Source organism: Crocuta crocuta, unplaced genomic scaffold, assembly GCF_008692635.1.
Source record: "Crocuta crocuta isolate KB4526 unplaced genomic scaffold, BGI_CrCroc_1.0 scaffold246, whole genome shotgun sequence".
NCBI lineage: Eukaryota > Metazoa > Chordata > Mammalia > Carnivora > Hyaenidae > Crocuta > Crocuta crocuta.
The window spans coordinates 6,308,803-6,322,236 of record NW_027531902.1 but is presented as its reverse complement, the minus strand read 5'-3'; the positions used below and the strand labels follow the sequence as shown (position 1 = coordinate 6,322,236).

Below are 13,434 nucleotides of genomic sequence, written 5' to 3'. Positions count from 1 at the left end.
CTTTTCTCTCAAAATTAAAATTGTGGTAGTATGTGCAACACAGGACACATAATGGGGATGAAGTATTCCTAGGCCTAAAGATGCATATAAAATGATGTATGTAAAGGTAGATTATTCAAAGAAATTTCAGCTTGAGTTTTAGTTTCAAAAGAATTAAATATTTAGCACATGCATCATCTAATTATTCTTTAACTGTTGGTAAGGCGGCAGTCAAGGAAACAGAAGGTACACATTTTGTAGGTTAAAGAATTGAGGCATATTTTGCGGTATATACAAATAATGAATCACTACTTTGTACACCTGAAACTAATACTGTTCTTTATCAGTTATACCTCAATTTAAAAAAAAGAATTGAGGCATAGAAAATGGAATGATTTGCTTTAGACTGGGTAGTATATACTTGAGGATTATATTTAGCTGTGACGGAAAATCTAAACTAATAGTGGCTTACAAAATAAAATGTTATTTACTTCCATGCAAAATTCTGATAGAAGCAATTCAGAGCTAGTAGAACTACTTCATGAAAAGTCAGACTCCTGTGCTCTTTATCTCCAAATAGCATCACTTCACCCCAGGTCTCAAGATAACTGCCCTGACACCAGTCACCACATTGGCATTTCATCCAGTGTGAAGAAGGGAAGAGGCACACACCTTTCCTTTTAAAAACAGAAAAGCAAACAAACAAAAACACAACAGCTTTATTGGGATGTAATCTACCTTATTATTCACCCAATTGTGCAATTTGGTGGCTTTTAGTATAGCCACAGGATCACCACAATCTAATTTAGAATGTTTTCATTGTCTAGAAGAAACCCTATATTCACTACCCTCAGTTCTATGCTCTGTCCACTGATTTACCTATTCTGGACATTTTGTGTACATGGAATCCTAGAGTATATGGTCTCCCGTCCTTTCACTTGATGTTTCCAGGGTTCATCTGTGTCTTTTTATTGTGGAATAATAGTCCACTGTATGGATATACCTACCACAATTTATCCAGCAGTTAAAGGACTTTTAGGTTGTTTTCACTTTTTGGTTATTTTAAGTAATCTTGATGTGAACTTTTGTGTGAGCATGTTTTTTTTCTAGGATATATACTTAGGAAGAATTGCTGGGTCATATGCTAATTCCATGTTTAACTTTTTGAAGAATTACCAATGTTTTCCATAGCACCTGCACCAGTTTACATGCCCACAGCAATGTGTGATTTCTCCTGTTCCTCCCTAATGCTTGTTATCGACAGTCTTTTTAATCCTAGCCATGCAGTGCTGTATGATCTTACCATTTTGGTTTTCCCTAATGGCATAAGCGTCTTTTCATGTGCTTATTTTTTGTCTGTCTTTGGAGAAGGATCTCTTGAAATCTTTTGCCCATTTTAAAATGTCTTATTATTGTTGAGTTGTAAGAGTTCTTTACATATTCCAGTACCAGCCTTTATGATTTGGGGGTATCTCTCCCATTCAGTGGGTTATCTTTTCACTTGTTGGGTTGTTTGCAACACAGTTGTTCATCTAGAAGCAGTCCAGCCTGTGGTGTCCTAAGAGCCAGCCGTCTATCCCAAGGTTGTGTAGATTTGCTCCTGTTTTCTTCGAGGTGGTTTATAGTTTTAGCCTTTACACTTGGGTCTGTGGTGCGTTATCACTGTGTGATGTGACCCCTTCCCCTGTGAGGACTCTTCTGGAACACTGCGTGTACACTGCTGGGCAGCCATCCACCGGCCAGAACTTAGCTACATGGCTCTACCATCCCACAGGCGTGAGGCTGGGCAGCGTGTGTTTCCGGCGTCTTGTGTTAAATTTGACAGGTTGTAAGCCTCTCAGCCACAGTCTTAATCGAAACAAGTCCGTTCTGTAGCTTCGTTTCCCAAATAAATTGATCTGGTGACTTTCACCGCCAGGTTTAGCAGGGCGNCGCTCCAGGTTTCCGACCCCCCGGCCTTGGACAGTTGAGAACCGAGAGGCCGGGTACTCGGACGCCCTGGACAAGTGAAGTAACCTGCTGGGTTCATCTCAGCTGGTTCATTCGTCAGGCTGGCGGGGCCAGGGCCGGTCTCTGGGCTCCCGACTCCCGGTCTAGGGCCCTTGTCCTCCACACTCCAGGTCTTTCCAGGGCGCCCCTGCACCCTGGGCAGGTGGGACTTCCAGGTCTGTGTGAGAGGCTGCCCCCCACCCCAGGCTCCTGGCACAGGGTGCAGGCTCAGAGGGCCTCTCACCAGGCTGCCTTGGACCCTGGGCCCCCAGAGAGGACTTGCTGGCAGCCAGGCTCCCCAGGGAGGGTAGAGAGCAGGTGGGAAGGCAGGGGTGTTCTGTCTTTCCCCGTCTCCTGCCTGGCCCGGGCGGGGCGCATGCGGCCGTGCTGGAGAGGGGTTCGGCCAGCTCCCTGCTGCATGCACGGGCCCATTGCTTGCTCCGCGCTGTGCCTCCGTCGTGGCTTCACTTCACCACCTGGGTTCCCCGTGTTGCCTCAGTGCTTACTCTCAGACGCCTCAGAGCAAAGGATTTGTGGCCCCCAAGAAAGAGAGATAGGGAGGTCCCCTGAGGACCCTCATTTCCCAGGAAAATTTGGGGTGAGATTAATGGCAAGAGGGAAAACTGACATGCCAGCATTTAATTCTAACAACTTTCTGAGGTGTGTTTTTTTTACCCCGTTTTACACACGAGGAAATGAAGCCCAGCCACTTTTAAGGACCTTGCCCTGCTAGAAGTGGCAGACAGAATTTGAATCCAACTTAGTCTAGCACCAAAACCGGTGCTCAGTTAACTGGGAAAGGCTTATGAAACTTTCATCCTCAAGGTTCCAAGATAGTTTCAGCTGCAATTTCTCTATCTTTCAAGTGACTTCTATGTGACAGAAGCTTGCTTGGGGTGTTCAGCGGGAAACAGGAGTCGCATGGGGTGAGGTGGGTTATCATGTTGGATTCTGCCTGTTACTAAAATTTTCTGGAAGTTGAAATAATGTTCACACCAGTGTCGGGAAAGGAGATCGCATCCTGCTCTGCGTGTGGTTTTCTTCTGCAAATAGGAAGAGTGTGCAAAGTAGATTATAAACCCTTATCGAGCAAGAACTTCCTTTCAGAAGGGCCCATTTGGGATGTCCTGCAAGATACTAAAATGGGTGAAGTTACAGTCCCCTCCACTCCCCCTCACGTCGCCAAGCAAAGGATGAAAAGGAAGGATTCCAGCATCTTTTGAAGAAACAGCCTTTTACATAGTTTATTTCTTCAACAAATATATATTGAGCATATGCCAAACATTGTTCTAGGTACTAGGGACATGGTAGTGAATAAAAAATGATAGTGCTTCCTCTCAGAGAGTTATATTCTTGTGCGGAGAGGCAGGAAATGAATGAGAACATATCAGGTAGTAAGTATAATTGAGAGAGACTTGGGTAGTCAGGGAAGGCTTCTCTCAGATGACATTCAGGCTTAGACTTGAATGCCAAGGAGTCAGCTCTGCAAAGACTCAGAGGAAGAGCCTTCTAGACAGAAGGATCAGAAAGTGCAAAGGCCCTGAGGCAGCAGTGGGCATGGTCATTTTGAAGAATTGCAAGGAAGCTACCATGGTTGAGGAAAGCTATGAATCTGTGGGTTCCTGTAGGCTGCCTGGGAAGGACACAGAACTTCATTCAGACTGCAATGGCAAGCTGTGGGAGGGTATTAAGCAGAGATGAGACATGATTAAATTTATGTTACGCGACTAGATAGGGAGTGGACAGTAGGGAACGAGAGCAGAAACAGGGAAGCCACCTAGGAGGCCACTGATGGATTTGGTGGGGGGACTGGGAAAGAGAAATCGAGGGCTCCTAGGTTTGTGACCTGATCTGCTGAGTGGACATCGAGGCTGTTTAATGCAATAGGGACAATAGGGTTAGAGGTTGGTTTAGACAATGGGTGGAAATCAGGAGCTGTATTTTGCCCATGCTAAGCTGAAATGCTGGGTAGGCAGCCATGTGGGGCTCTGAGTGGGCAGTCGAATATTCCAGTCTGAGTTCTCTGGATCTCTTAGGGCTTATGAGATACACCTATTTGGAGTCATAAACAATGCTTTATTTCAGTGGTGGGCTGGTGAACAGTCTCCAGGAAAAGAAAGAAAGCAACTTGGATATGTAGTGTTTGCTGCTATCTGTGGTATAGATTCGCCACAGCCATATCAGGCTCCCAGTGGTTCAATGACTGGCAGAAACCCTGAACATGAAACAATCAGCTCCTGGAGCAAATAACACTCAGCTTCATTTCCTCATCAAAACAACTCTTGGAGTTGGCAGGAATAGTCCATTTGACAGAAGAGGCTTAAAGAGATTCAGCGATTGATTCAAGGTCACGCCAGAAGTTGGTGGCAAAGTTGGGGGCCTCCTGGCCCCCCAGTTCTCTCTGGCTTGCTGACTCAAAATAAAACAGACTGTAGCAGGAAGCACAGAGAGGGAAGTATAGGGAAGAACTTCCACTGTGGAATCTTTGAGAGGTCATGGTTTAGGGTTGTTTTTTTTTTTTTTCCCTTTGTCTCACTTCCTTTTAAGATGATTTAGGGCAAATTAGGATTGAGAGGTTACTGGAAAAGCCCTCCAGACATAGGGACCCCAAGATGCTTATGGAGATCAGGAAGGTGTGGGGAATTTGTGTGTGTGTGTGTGTGTGTGTGTGTGCGCGCGCGCGCGCGTGCGTGCACGTATGTGTGCAGGTGCAGGGCTTAGCTCCTGTGTCTCCCCCAGGTCAGCAGAGCTGGTCACCTCTCATTCTGTACCAAGGTGTGCTATGGCATTGGTGGGATCCCCAACCAGGTGGCCTCCAGCGCCACAGCCTTTTACCTGCAACTCTTCCTGCTCGATGTAGCACAGGTGAGTTTGGACAGCAGCGCAGCCCCCCCCCCCCNCCCCGCCCCCCCCCCCCACCCCCCTCCATCTTCCTTGGTAGCCTGTTCTTCCACCCCTACCTGTACTTCCCTTGGTAGGTGGCACTTCTGTCCCAAACCTGACAGGCAGCCAGATGCCTTTGAGGGCAACCTCCTGGAGGATGTTTACTGCAGGCTGTTTGTAGTGAAAAATCAGGAAACAATACAGAAGTAGTTGCATGATAAGTTGCTTCATATCCACATATCCACATAATGGACTGTTACGTAGCCATTCAAAAGAATGAGCTAGATCTATACCAGTTGACTTGGAGGGATTTCCATGATGTACCGTCAAGTGAGGAAAGTTGCTGTTAGAGAAGAGGATAAAAATTGATGCCATTTTCCCAAAACAAAGATGTGCCCCATATATGCAGGTACATGAGTATGTGTAAATACCTGACGATACAGGATTAAAACACAAGCCTGGAGAAAATACATTACAGAAGGATATCCAAAGGCTGTTAATGTTGGCTAAAGGAGGAAATGGTGGAAGACAGAGGGGAAGCAGGAAAAAAGGGTTCTAATATAGTGCCCATGATTTTTTTTAATGACGCTGATATGATCTCATTTAGGTAAAACTATAAATTCTGAATGCACATAAATAAATGCCTGAACAGATGATCACCAAAATGCTCTGGCAGTTGTCTCAGGATTGGGGGGGCGGGGATTCAGATGAGCTTTGCTCAGTATTTTTCTGTACTATTTGAATGTTTTTATAATGAGTGTGTAATTTATGTAATCAGAAAAACGAATAAAATGTTTGCATTGTGACACAAAAAGCCTACCTCTGTCACCCTTCTTGCACTGAGCCACCTCAGATGAGGGCCCCCAAGCTCCCTCCAGAAGTGACTGGGCGTGAGTGATAACAGGAGTGTGCCAGTGTGTGGCTGTCAGCTCCTCCCCCGGCCCCTCTCTTCACCAGCTCAGGCGCGCCCTTAGAGCCTTCTGGATTTGTGTCCCTGGAAAGAGACCAAATAGACCTTCCCACTGCGGCCCTGCCCCCTGCGGGGTTGCCAGCACTTTCTCTTGGCAGGTGGGCAGGCCCAGACACCCCTCTCTGACACCACTGAGCCTTGGCTATCCCCCCCTCCCCCGGCCTGTGCTTTTCAGATCCCTGCTGCCCAGGTGTCACTTGTCCTGTTTGGAGGAAAGGTGTCTGGGGCAGCTGCCGACCCTGTGGCTGGGTTCTTCATCAACAGAAGTAGGAGAACAGGGTCTGGACGACTCATGCCCTGGTGAGCAGCCCCCCAGCCCCGCAGATCCTGACTCCCAGCCCCCGCGGAAAGCCAGTGGCTGATTAGAGGACAGGACCCTAACAGGTGCTGGCACCGGACTAGGTCAGGCCCAGCCGGAGCCGCTCAGGACTTCAGAGAGGTTCCTGGGGACTTCCCCTCACCGCGTGTCCCGGGGCTGGACAAAGCCTCCAAGGCTCCCAGGCCGGGTCCAGGGGTCTACCTGTGGCCTGGGTGGGCTGGAGGCCTTGGAGGCCCGGATACAGGGGAGGGCCCCAGAGTTCTGCAGCCAACTGTCCCCTCTGCCTGTCCACCCCAGCAGCCCCCTCTCCCCACCGGCGCCCAGGGCCCCTCTTGGGGACAGCGGACTTCTGCCCAGAGGAGTGTGGTTGCTCCAGGTTTGCCCTCAGTGTCCCCTGTCCTGGTGCCCTACCTCGGCCGTGCTTCCACAGGGTGCTGGGCTGTACACCCTTCATCACCGCGGCCTACTTCCTCCTGTGGTTCCTGCCCCCCTTCACCAGCCTGCGGGGCCTCTGGTACACCACCTTCTACTCCCTGTTTCAGGCCCTGGCCACGGTAAGCAAGGGGCTCCCCTCCCCGGGCCTGGCCTCCCTGAACCCCAGAGCGGGCCAGGGGCCACTGTGAAGTCTGTGTGGAGGGGAGAGGACAGGTATCCCCAGGGCCCCACTGCCCGCACCTAAGCCCTTCCTCGGGGCTTCAAGGGGGCTGTGCCAGCCTGCTGTGGGGGGGCCGAGGGGCCGAGGGGTCCAGCCTGAGCCCGGCCGGGGCGCCCAGTTCTTTCAGGTGCCCTACGCGGCGCTCACCATGCTCCTGACCCCCTGCCCGAAGGAGCGGGACTTGGCCACTGCATACAGTGAGTGCGGGCGTGGGACCCGGCGGGAGGCCGCCGCCCCGCGGCGCCAGCGCCCGTTACTGGCCCCGCTCTGTTCCAGGGATGACCATGGAGATGGCCGGGACGCTGATGGGAGCCGCCGTCCATGGGCTCATCGTATCGGGCGCCCATGGGCCGCACAGGTGCGAGGACGCCGCGCTCCCCGGACCGGTCGCCGTCTCCCCCGACGCAGTGAGTGCCTACGTCACCCAGGAGGGGTGAGGGGTGCCTCTCCACAGGCAGAGACGGAGGGCCGAGGAGAGGGTCTGGTGTCCCTGCAGAGTTCAGGGTGAAGCTCCTCCTGTGACCTGTCCCACCCAGCCCTGAATAGGTGGCTCCGCCCCCAGCCGCACCCCCGGTGTTCAAGGACAAGGGAGACCTGGGAGCAGTCCCCTTCCGTCTCCCACAAACCAGATCTGTCTTCAGCAACTAAGGGATGTGCATCTATTTCATCCATCAAGTTCAGCTAACTTTCCCTTGAGAAATGATAGCATTATCCAGCAGAGTCCCAGGAGCCATCATTGGCTCCTCTCTCTCCAACTATTACCCCCACCCCAACCCATTACCAAATCCTATCCATGTTTTAGGCCCCAGATATGGAATCAATTCACGACCTCACATCCCCAATTGCCCCATCCTGGCTCGTGCCACCACCATCTCCCTGGTCACCCCAGTACTGCATCAGCCTCCCACATAGCACCCCAGCCTCCAGCCCTTCCCCCAGTCCAGTCAGGTGGACACCGTAAAGGAGTTCCAACATGGGTGGCCCTCACCCTCGGGTCCTGGCGCAGGCTGCTCCTCCCCGGGTTCGGTTTTCTCTCCATCATTCTTGTTTGCCAACTCGTTTAATAAATATGTCAGATTTACAAAAAAATTACACAGCTGTGGTTCTCAAAGTGTGGTCCCCGGACAGCAGCAGCAGCAGCATCTGGAAACTTCTTAGAAAGGCAAGATGTTGGGCCCCGCCCTGATTTACAAATTTGGGGTGGGGGGGTGGTAGCCTGGGTGTCTCCATTGGTTGAGCGTCTGGTTTCGGTTCAGGTCATGATCTCACGGTTTGAGCCCCGCATCAGACTCTGTGCTGACAGCTCGGAGCCTGGAGCCTGCTTCAGATTCTCTGTCTCTGTCTCCCTCCCCTTCCCCCATTCGCACTCTGTCTTTCTCTCTCAAATATAAACAAAACCTTAAAAATTAAAAAAACAAATGTTGGGAGGGGGTCACCGGTCTATATTTGAACAAGCCCTCCAGGGGATTCCACCCCTCACCAGGGTTTGAGAATCAACGGTAAGAGAATAGCGCCACATCATGGCCCAGCGCCCACTTACGAGAACATAACAGTGAAGTCCCGTGTATCCATCCCCAGACCCATCTGCAGGGCCAGCTACAAAATGTGCCTGCGTTCAGTGCAAAATGAAAACACAGGGCTCCAGAGAGAGCAGGGAAGACAGTCCGTCCTTCCCATGGCCCCCTGCCCTATCCGAGGGCTTGTTTGGGTCCAAGTGCTTGAGGGGCCCCGCCAGGTTGACCTCGGCCTGGCTGGTGCAGCTCTGCCAGCCGAGGGTCAGAGGTGGTGGTCTTGCCCCTCCCAGGCTGACTCCGCCCACATGCATGTCCAGGCCCCCCACTCAGGCCTCCACAGGCCCCCTCCCCAAAGATACCAGGTCACTCTCTGCCTGCCGGAGGGCCTCGGGTTGGCCTGGCCTAAAGTGCAAAGGAATGGTGAGCAGGTGGCTGAGAACCCACCCCCAGGAGGTGGAGGCTCGCGTGAGCCAAAGCACAAAGCTTCAGTTCCGGCCAGCTGAACTGTCCCAATCAGACTTCACTTTCGAATTCATAGATAAAATGATCAAGCATTTCAAGACAGTGACAGCAGAGCAGTAATGCCTACCCCGCCACCCTCCTGAATGTGGGGGCCTGTGCAACCCCACGCAGGCGAGGCCGGGTCGCCTCCTCCTTTCTTCCCTTCCCCAGAGACAACCTTATCCTGCAGCAGGTGCCTGTTACCCCCGTGCATGTCTGCATGTGTTGTATTCCTTGTATATCTTCCCCTGGGTGACAGGTAGCACCATTTCTGTTGTTGACATGTACCTGTGTCATCGTGAGTCACACTCTGCTGCAACTGTTGGCTCATGCGTCTGTCTTCCACACTCGAAGCAGGAGTCACTTATTCATCACTGTAACCTCGGGGTCCAGCATGCAGAAGTCCCAGCAATGAATCTTTACCTTTAAAAATGAGACAGAAAGAGGGGCGCCTGGGTGGCTTAGTCGGTTAAGCGTCCGACTTTCGCTTAGGTCATGATCTCGCGGTTCGTGGGTTCAAGCCCCGCGTCGGGCTCTGTGCTGACTGCCAGCTCAGAGCCTGGAGCCTATTTCGGAGTCTGTGTCTCCCTCTCTCTCTGACCCTCCCCTGCTCACGCTGTCTCTCTCTCTCCTAGAAATAAATAAAAACATTTAAAAAAATAAAATGAGACAGAAAGAGAGAGGCAGGGCTCAGACCCTTGGTGGCATGGATGCCCTCCTATTCATGCAGGAGGCACAGAGGCAGCAGCAGGTCTGTTCAGAGCCTTAGATCGCCATCTCCTGCTCTGGCGATTGGGAACAGGGCACCTAGCATCCTTGGGCTTGGGCTGAGGGTCCCTCTGCCCCCATTGGGGTGTCCCCACTTCCACAGGTGGGAGACATCACCCCCACCCCAGTTCTGTCCTGTCCCATAGATTCGTCTCTACTCCATTGCAGCCGCTGTGGTTGCCGTGACTTACCCTGTGTGCAGTTGTTTGCTCTGCCTGGGGGTGAAGGAGCGACCAGGTAAGGGGGTACAGTCAGAGTGTGGGAAGCAGGAGCTGGGACAGGATTCCTCTGGGGCATGGGTTTTGGTTTTGAACTCTGCCAAGCCAAAGTGTCCCTTTCCCTTGTGGCAGACTCCACTGCCCCAGCCTCAGGCCCAGGCCTGAGCTTCCTGGCTGGGCTGGCGCTCACTGTCCGGCACCCGCCCTACCTGAAGCTCGTGATCTCCTTCCTGTTCATCTCAGCAGCCATTCAGGTAACCCCTGGCCTTGGCTTTAGCCATACTGCCCCTGCGCACGTCCAGGCTTGGTCTCTCGGCTCCTCCAACCAGAGCTAGGCTTTAACAGGGAGAAATGGTGGCTGGCACGGGGCCTAGAGAGTTTGGTGCAGGGAGGAGAGAGGCCTGGACAGAGCTTGTGGGGCTGGGAGGGTCAGGGCCCCGACGCCAGGAAGCTGATAGAATATGCATGGTGAGGTCCACTAGCCGGGCAAGGGTGAGGATGGACTAGGAATGGGGTTGATCCCTGTGTCAAGGCTAAGTGTCCTTTGTGGGGGAGGGGATTGTATGACGGCAGCAGCAGCCAGTATTCGAGGTCCCAAAGACGAGGCCAGACTGGAGACGTAGGCCTTGGCCTTGACTTCTGAGTTCTTGCCGTTCCCTGTGCATGCCTGCTTCCCATTGGCCTCCTCAGGTGGAGCAGAGCTACCTGGTCCTGTTCTGTACGCATGCCTCCCGGCTACATGACCATGTCCAGGGCGTGGTGCTAACCATCCTGGTGAGTGGTCACGAGGTGGCGGAGGCAAGGTCACTCAGGGACCTGAGTTGGGGAACTATGTGGTTCTTGACAAGACACGCGTAGCCAGAATTCTGGCCAACATTCTGGACTCTGCTGTGATTTTAGTCACCTGCACTCTGGCAGAGGGTGGGATTGGGGCTGGGGTCACAAAGTTCAGAGCCACTGGTTCCAGCCCGGGGGCAAAGTCGAGCTCGAGCATCCCACCTAAAAGCCAGGGTTTCTGGAACCTGGGTGTGTAAAGACACTGGCAGCATGGCCAGGGCTGGGATGCTTCTGTCTGTTCACAGGTCTCGGCTGTGCTGAGCACCCCGCTGTGGGAGTGGGCTCTCCAGCGATTTGGGAAGAAGACATCGGCCTTTGGGATCTGTGTGAGTGAGGCAAGAAGTAAGGGCCGGGCTGGCTGCAGGGAAGGTCGTGGGGGTCAGGGAAGTGGTCTTTGAGCCTCAGCCTCCTGGGTGCTGGCGGGGCTGACCTGTATTTGCTTGTCTAGGACCAGGCACAGGGGTCATTACTAAAGACGGGTGAGGGTGGGAATGAAAGAGCAAATCAGGGGCAGGTGGAGGGATCAGCTAGTATGTCTATCTCCCCAGGTGATGGTGCCTTTTGCAATCTTGCTGGCGGCAGTGCCCACAGCGCCTGTGGCATATGTGGTGGCCTTTGTATCTGGCATGAGCATTTCTGTGTCCTTGCTGCTACCCTGGTAGGCTGGGGGAGGGGAGGGGGTGGGAGCTTCATGTCCTTCCTAATGGGTATGCCCTCTTTCATGCCCATCTGTTGTCCCGGCCCCCCGTGCCCAGCCTGTGCTGGGTAGGGCTCCCCCACCTGCAGGAGGTGGCGGTCACCAGCTCAGTTGCTGGAGCTCTCCTGAAAGAGTACCAGACAGCAGGAACGGTGGGCAGCGGTGCCGGGGGGCAGGGAGGAAATGCAAGCACACATCCGGCCTGGCTCTCTGTGGGCCAGTCCTGGTCCTGGGCAGCAGGAACCCAAGGATGAATCTGATTTGGTCTCTGTCCCCAGAGAGCTCTCGGGTTGATGGCTGCCAAGGGGATAAGAGGGGTAATTCTGCAGCCCCTTCCCCCAGGTCCATGCTTCCAGATGTGGTGGATGACTTCCAGCTGCAGCACCAGTATGGCCCAGGCCTGGAGACCATCTTCTACTCATCCTATGTCTTGTTCACCAAGCTTTCTGGTGCAGGTGCCCTGGGCATCTCCACTCTCAGTCTGGAGTGAGTCCCAGGGTTGGACTGTACTAGAGGCACAAAAGACTAATGCATTGGGAGGAAGAGGGTGGAGTTCTCCATCCTAATGGGCCAGGGGACACCCATGAATCTGGGACCCAAGCTCTGCTCTTTGGAGAGTGTAGGGGAGCCACTTGCCCCAGGTTGCCTTGTGCACGTGACTGAAAGGGGCCTTTCTGGGGGGCCGTACCCCACATTCTTAGTTCTGTCTGAGCTCTTCCTTGGCCAGCCCATTCCCTGCACTCTCCCTTCCACCATGGTTAGGCTGATCTGGCCAGGAAGGGAATCCAAATTTCGGGGTAGTGTGGGGGTGGGGTGTCAGGGAGCCAGGCTCCGTGAGATCTGAGCTGGAGGCATGTGGTGCTGTCTCTCCAGGTTTGCGGGCTATGAGGCAGGGGCCTGCGAGCAGGCGGAGCAGGTGGTGGTGACCCTCAAGGTCCTCATCGGTGCCGTGCCCACCTGCATGATCCTCACCGGTCTGTGCATCCTCATGGTCAGCCCCACTCCAAAGGTGCCCCGCCAGGACCCCTCCCGCCAGCTGAGCCTTCAGAGGTGGGCACCCTGTGCACGCGGGTGCACACGGCAGGCAAGCGCAAACATCCCCTGGTGTGAGATTGGCCGGTCCGCTGGTGCCCCTGACGCATGCGCACAGTTGAGCGCTCCTGCCCCAGCACACTCGTCACTTAGCTTCAGTGATGCCATCTTCTCTTGGATTTTCTTCAGCTGCTTTGCTCACTCCTTCTCCATCTCTCTCTCTATCACCTGTCGGAGGGTGGTGGTGAGGAAAGCCTCCCTCCTCGGCCCCTGTGCCTTCTGCTCTCCACGGTGCCAGGCACCTGGTCCACTTGCTTGACCTCAAGCACCACTTGTGCCCGGTGACTCCTAAAGCTGTCCCTCTCCCCTGGGCTTCCCGCAAGTTCCAGACCCACATGGCAGGCTCTCATCTGCACATCTCCTGATGGCCCACCAGGGTGGAGTCACTTTCTGGGAGCCCTGAGCTACTGAACTCATCTTCTTACCCCGTTAGGCTCCTCCTCCTGTGTCGGCACCATCCAGAAACTGGGTTGGCTTCCAACTCTTTCCCCCACAGGTTGTGCTGAGCCACTCCCTGAACCTTGTCCTTCCCACTTCCGGACACTGATCCCTCCGAACAGGGATGAGATGCCCATTGGATGGCCTTCCCAGTGGATTGTAGGGGATCTGGAAGGCTGGGGCTGTGTTTTATTCACTTCCGTGTGCCAAGCCCAGCACAGAGGACACGGCCAAGCTGGTGCCACCGTGTCAACACGTCTGGCCCAGCGGCTTCACTAGCACGTGCCACATTTTTGGACATGCTCACACACCCAAAAATACGAGCGCATGTACACACAGAGGACCATCCGGGATCGGTGGGAAGTGGCTGTTGTCACCCGCCCCTCATTCTCAGTGTGGACGGCTCAGGCTCGGGCCCAGTAACCCTGAGATGACATGTCACACTCGGAATGACATGCAGATGGGGAATTGCTTGGTGGACTCGGAACAACAAGGGCTGGAGCTTTTTCCAAGAGGCTGTGAAGGGGAGGAGTTGCTAGGAAACCAGGGAGCTGTCCCCCCACCCCACCCCCAC

At 53.5% G+C, this 13,434-nt stretch overlaps 1 protein-coding gene across 1 annotated transcript in view; it reads left to right on the top strand.

Annotated features, from left to right (window-relative positions):
• Window positions 1-1,914: 1,914 nt before the first annotated feature.
• Window positions 1,915-13,434, top strand: part of MFSD2B (MFSD2 lysolipid transporter B, sphingolipid) — an 11,763-nt gene continuing 243 nt past the window's right edge. The window contains 14 exon segments of the mRNA XM_077774017.1: window positions 1,915-4,670; window positions 4,673-4,706; window positions 4,709-4,833; window positions 5,997-6,121; window positions 6,571-6,694; window positions 6,914-6,992; window positions 7,072-7,202; window positions 9,725-9,815; window positions 9,929-10,050; window positions 10,487-10,570; window positions 10,879-10,959; window positions 11,182-11,291; window positions 11,673-11,816; window positions 12,204-12,380. Coding sequence (XP_077630143.1) covers window positions 4,581-4,670; window positions 4,673-4,706; window positions 4,709-4,833; window positions 5,997-6,121; window positions 6,571-6,694; window positions 6,914-6,992; window positions 7,072-7,202; window positions 9,725-9,815; window positions 9,929-10,050; window positions 10,487-10,570; window positions 10,879-10,959; window positions 11,182-11,291; window positions 11,673-11,816; window positions 12,204-12,380 — 1,517 coding nt within the window. The 5' untranslated portion in view covers window positions 1,915-4,580.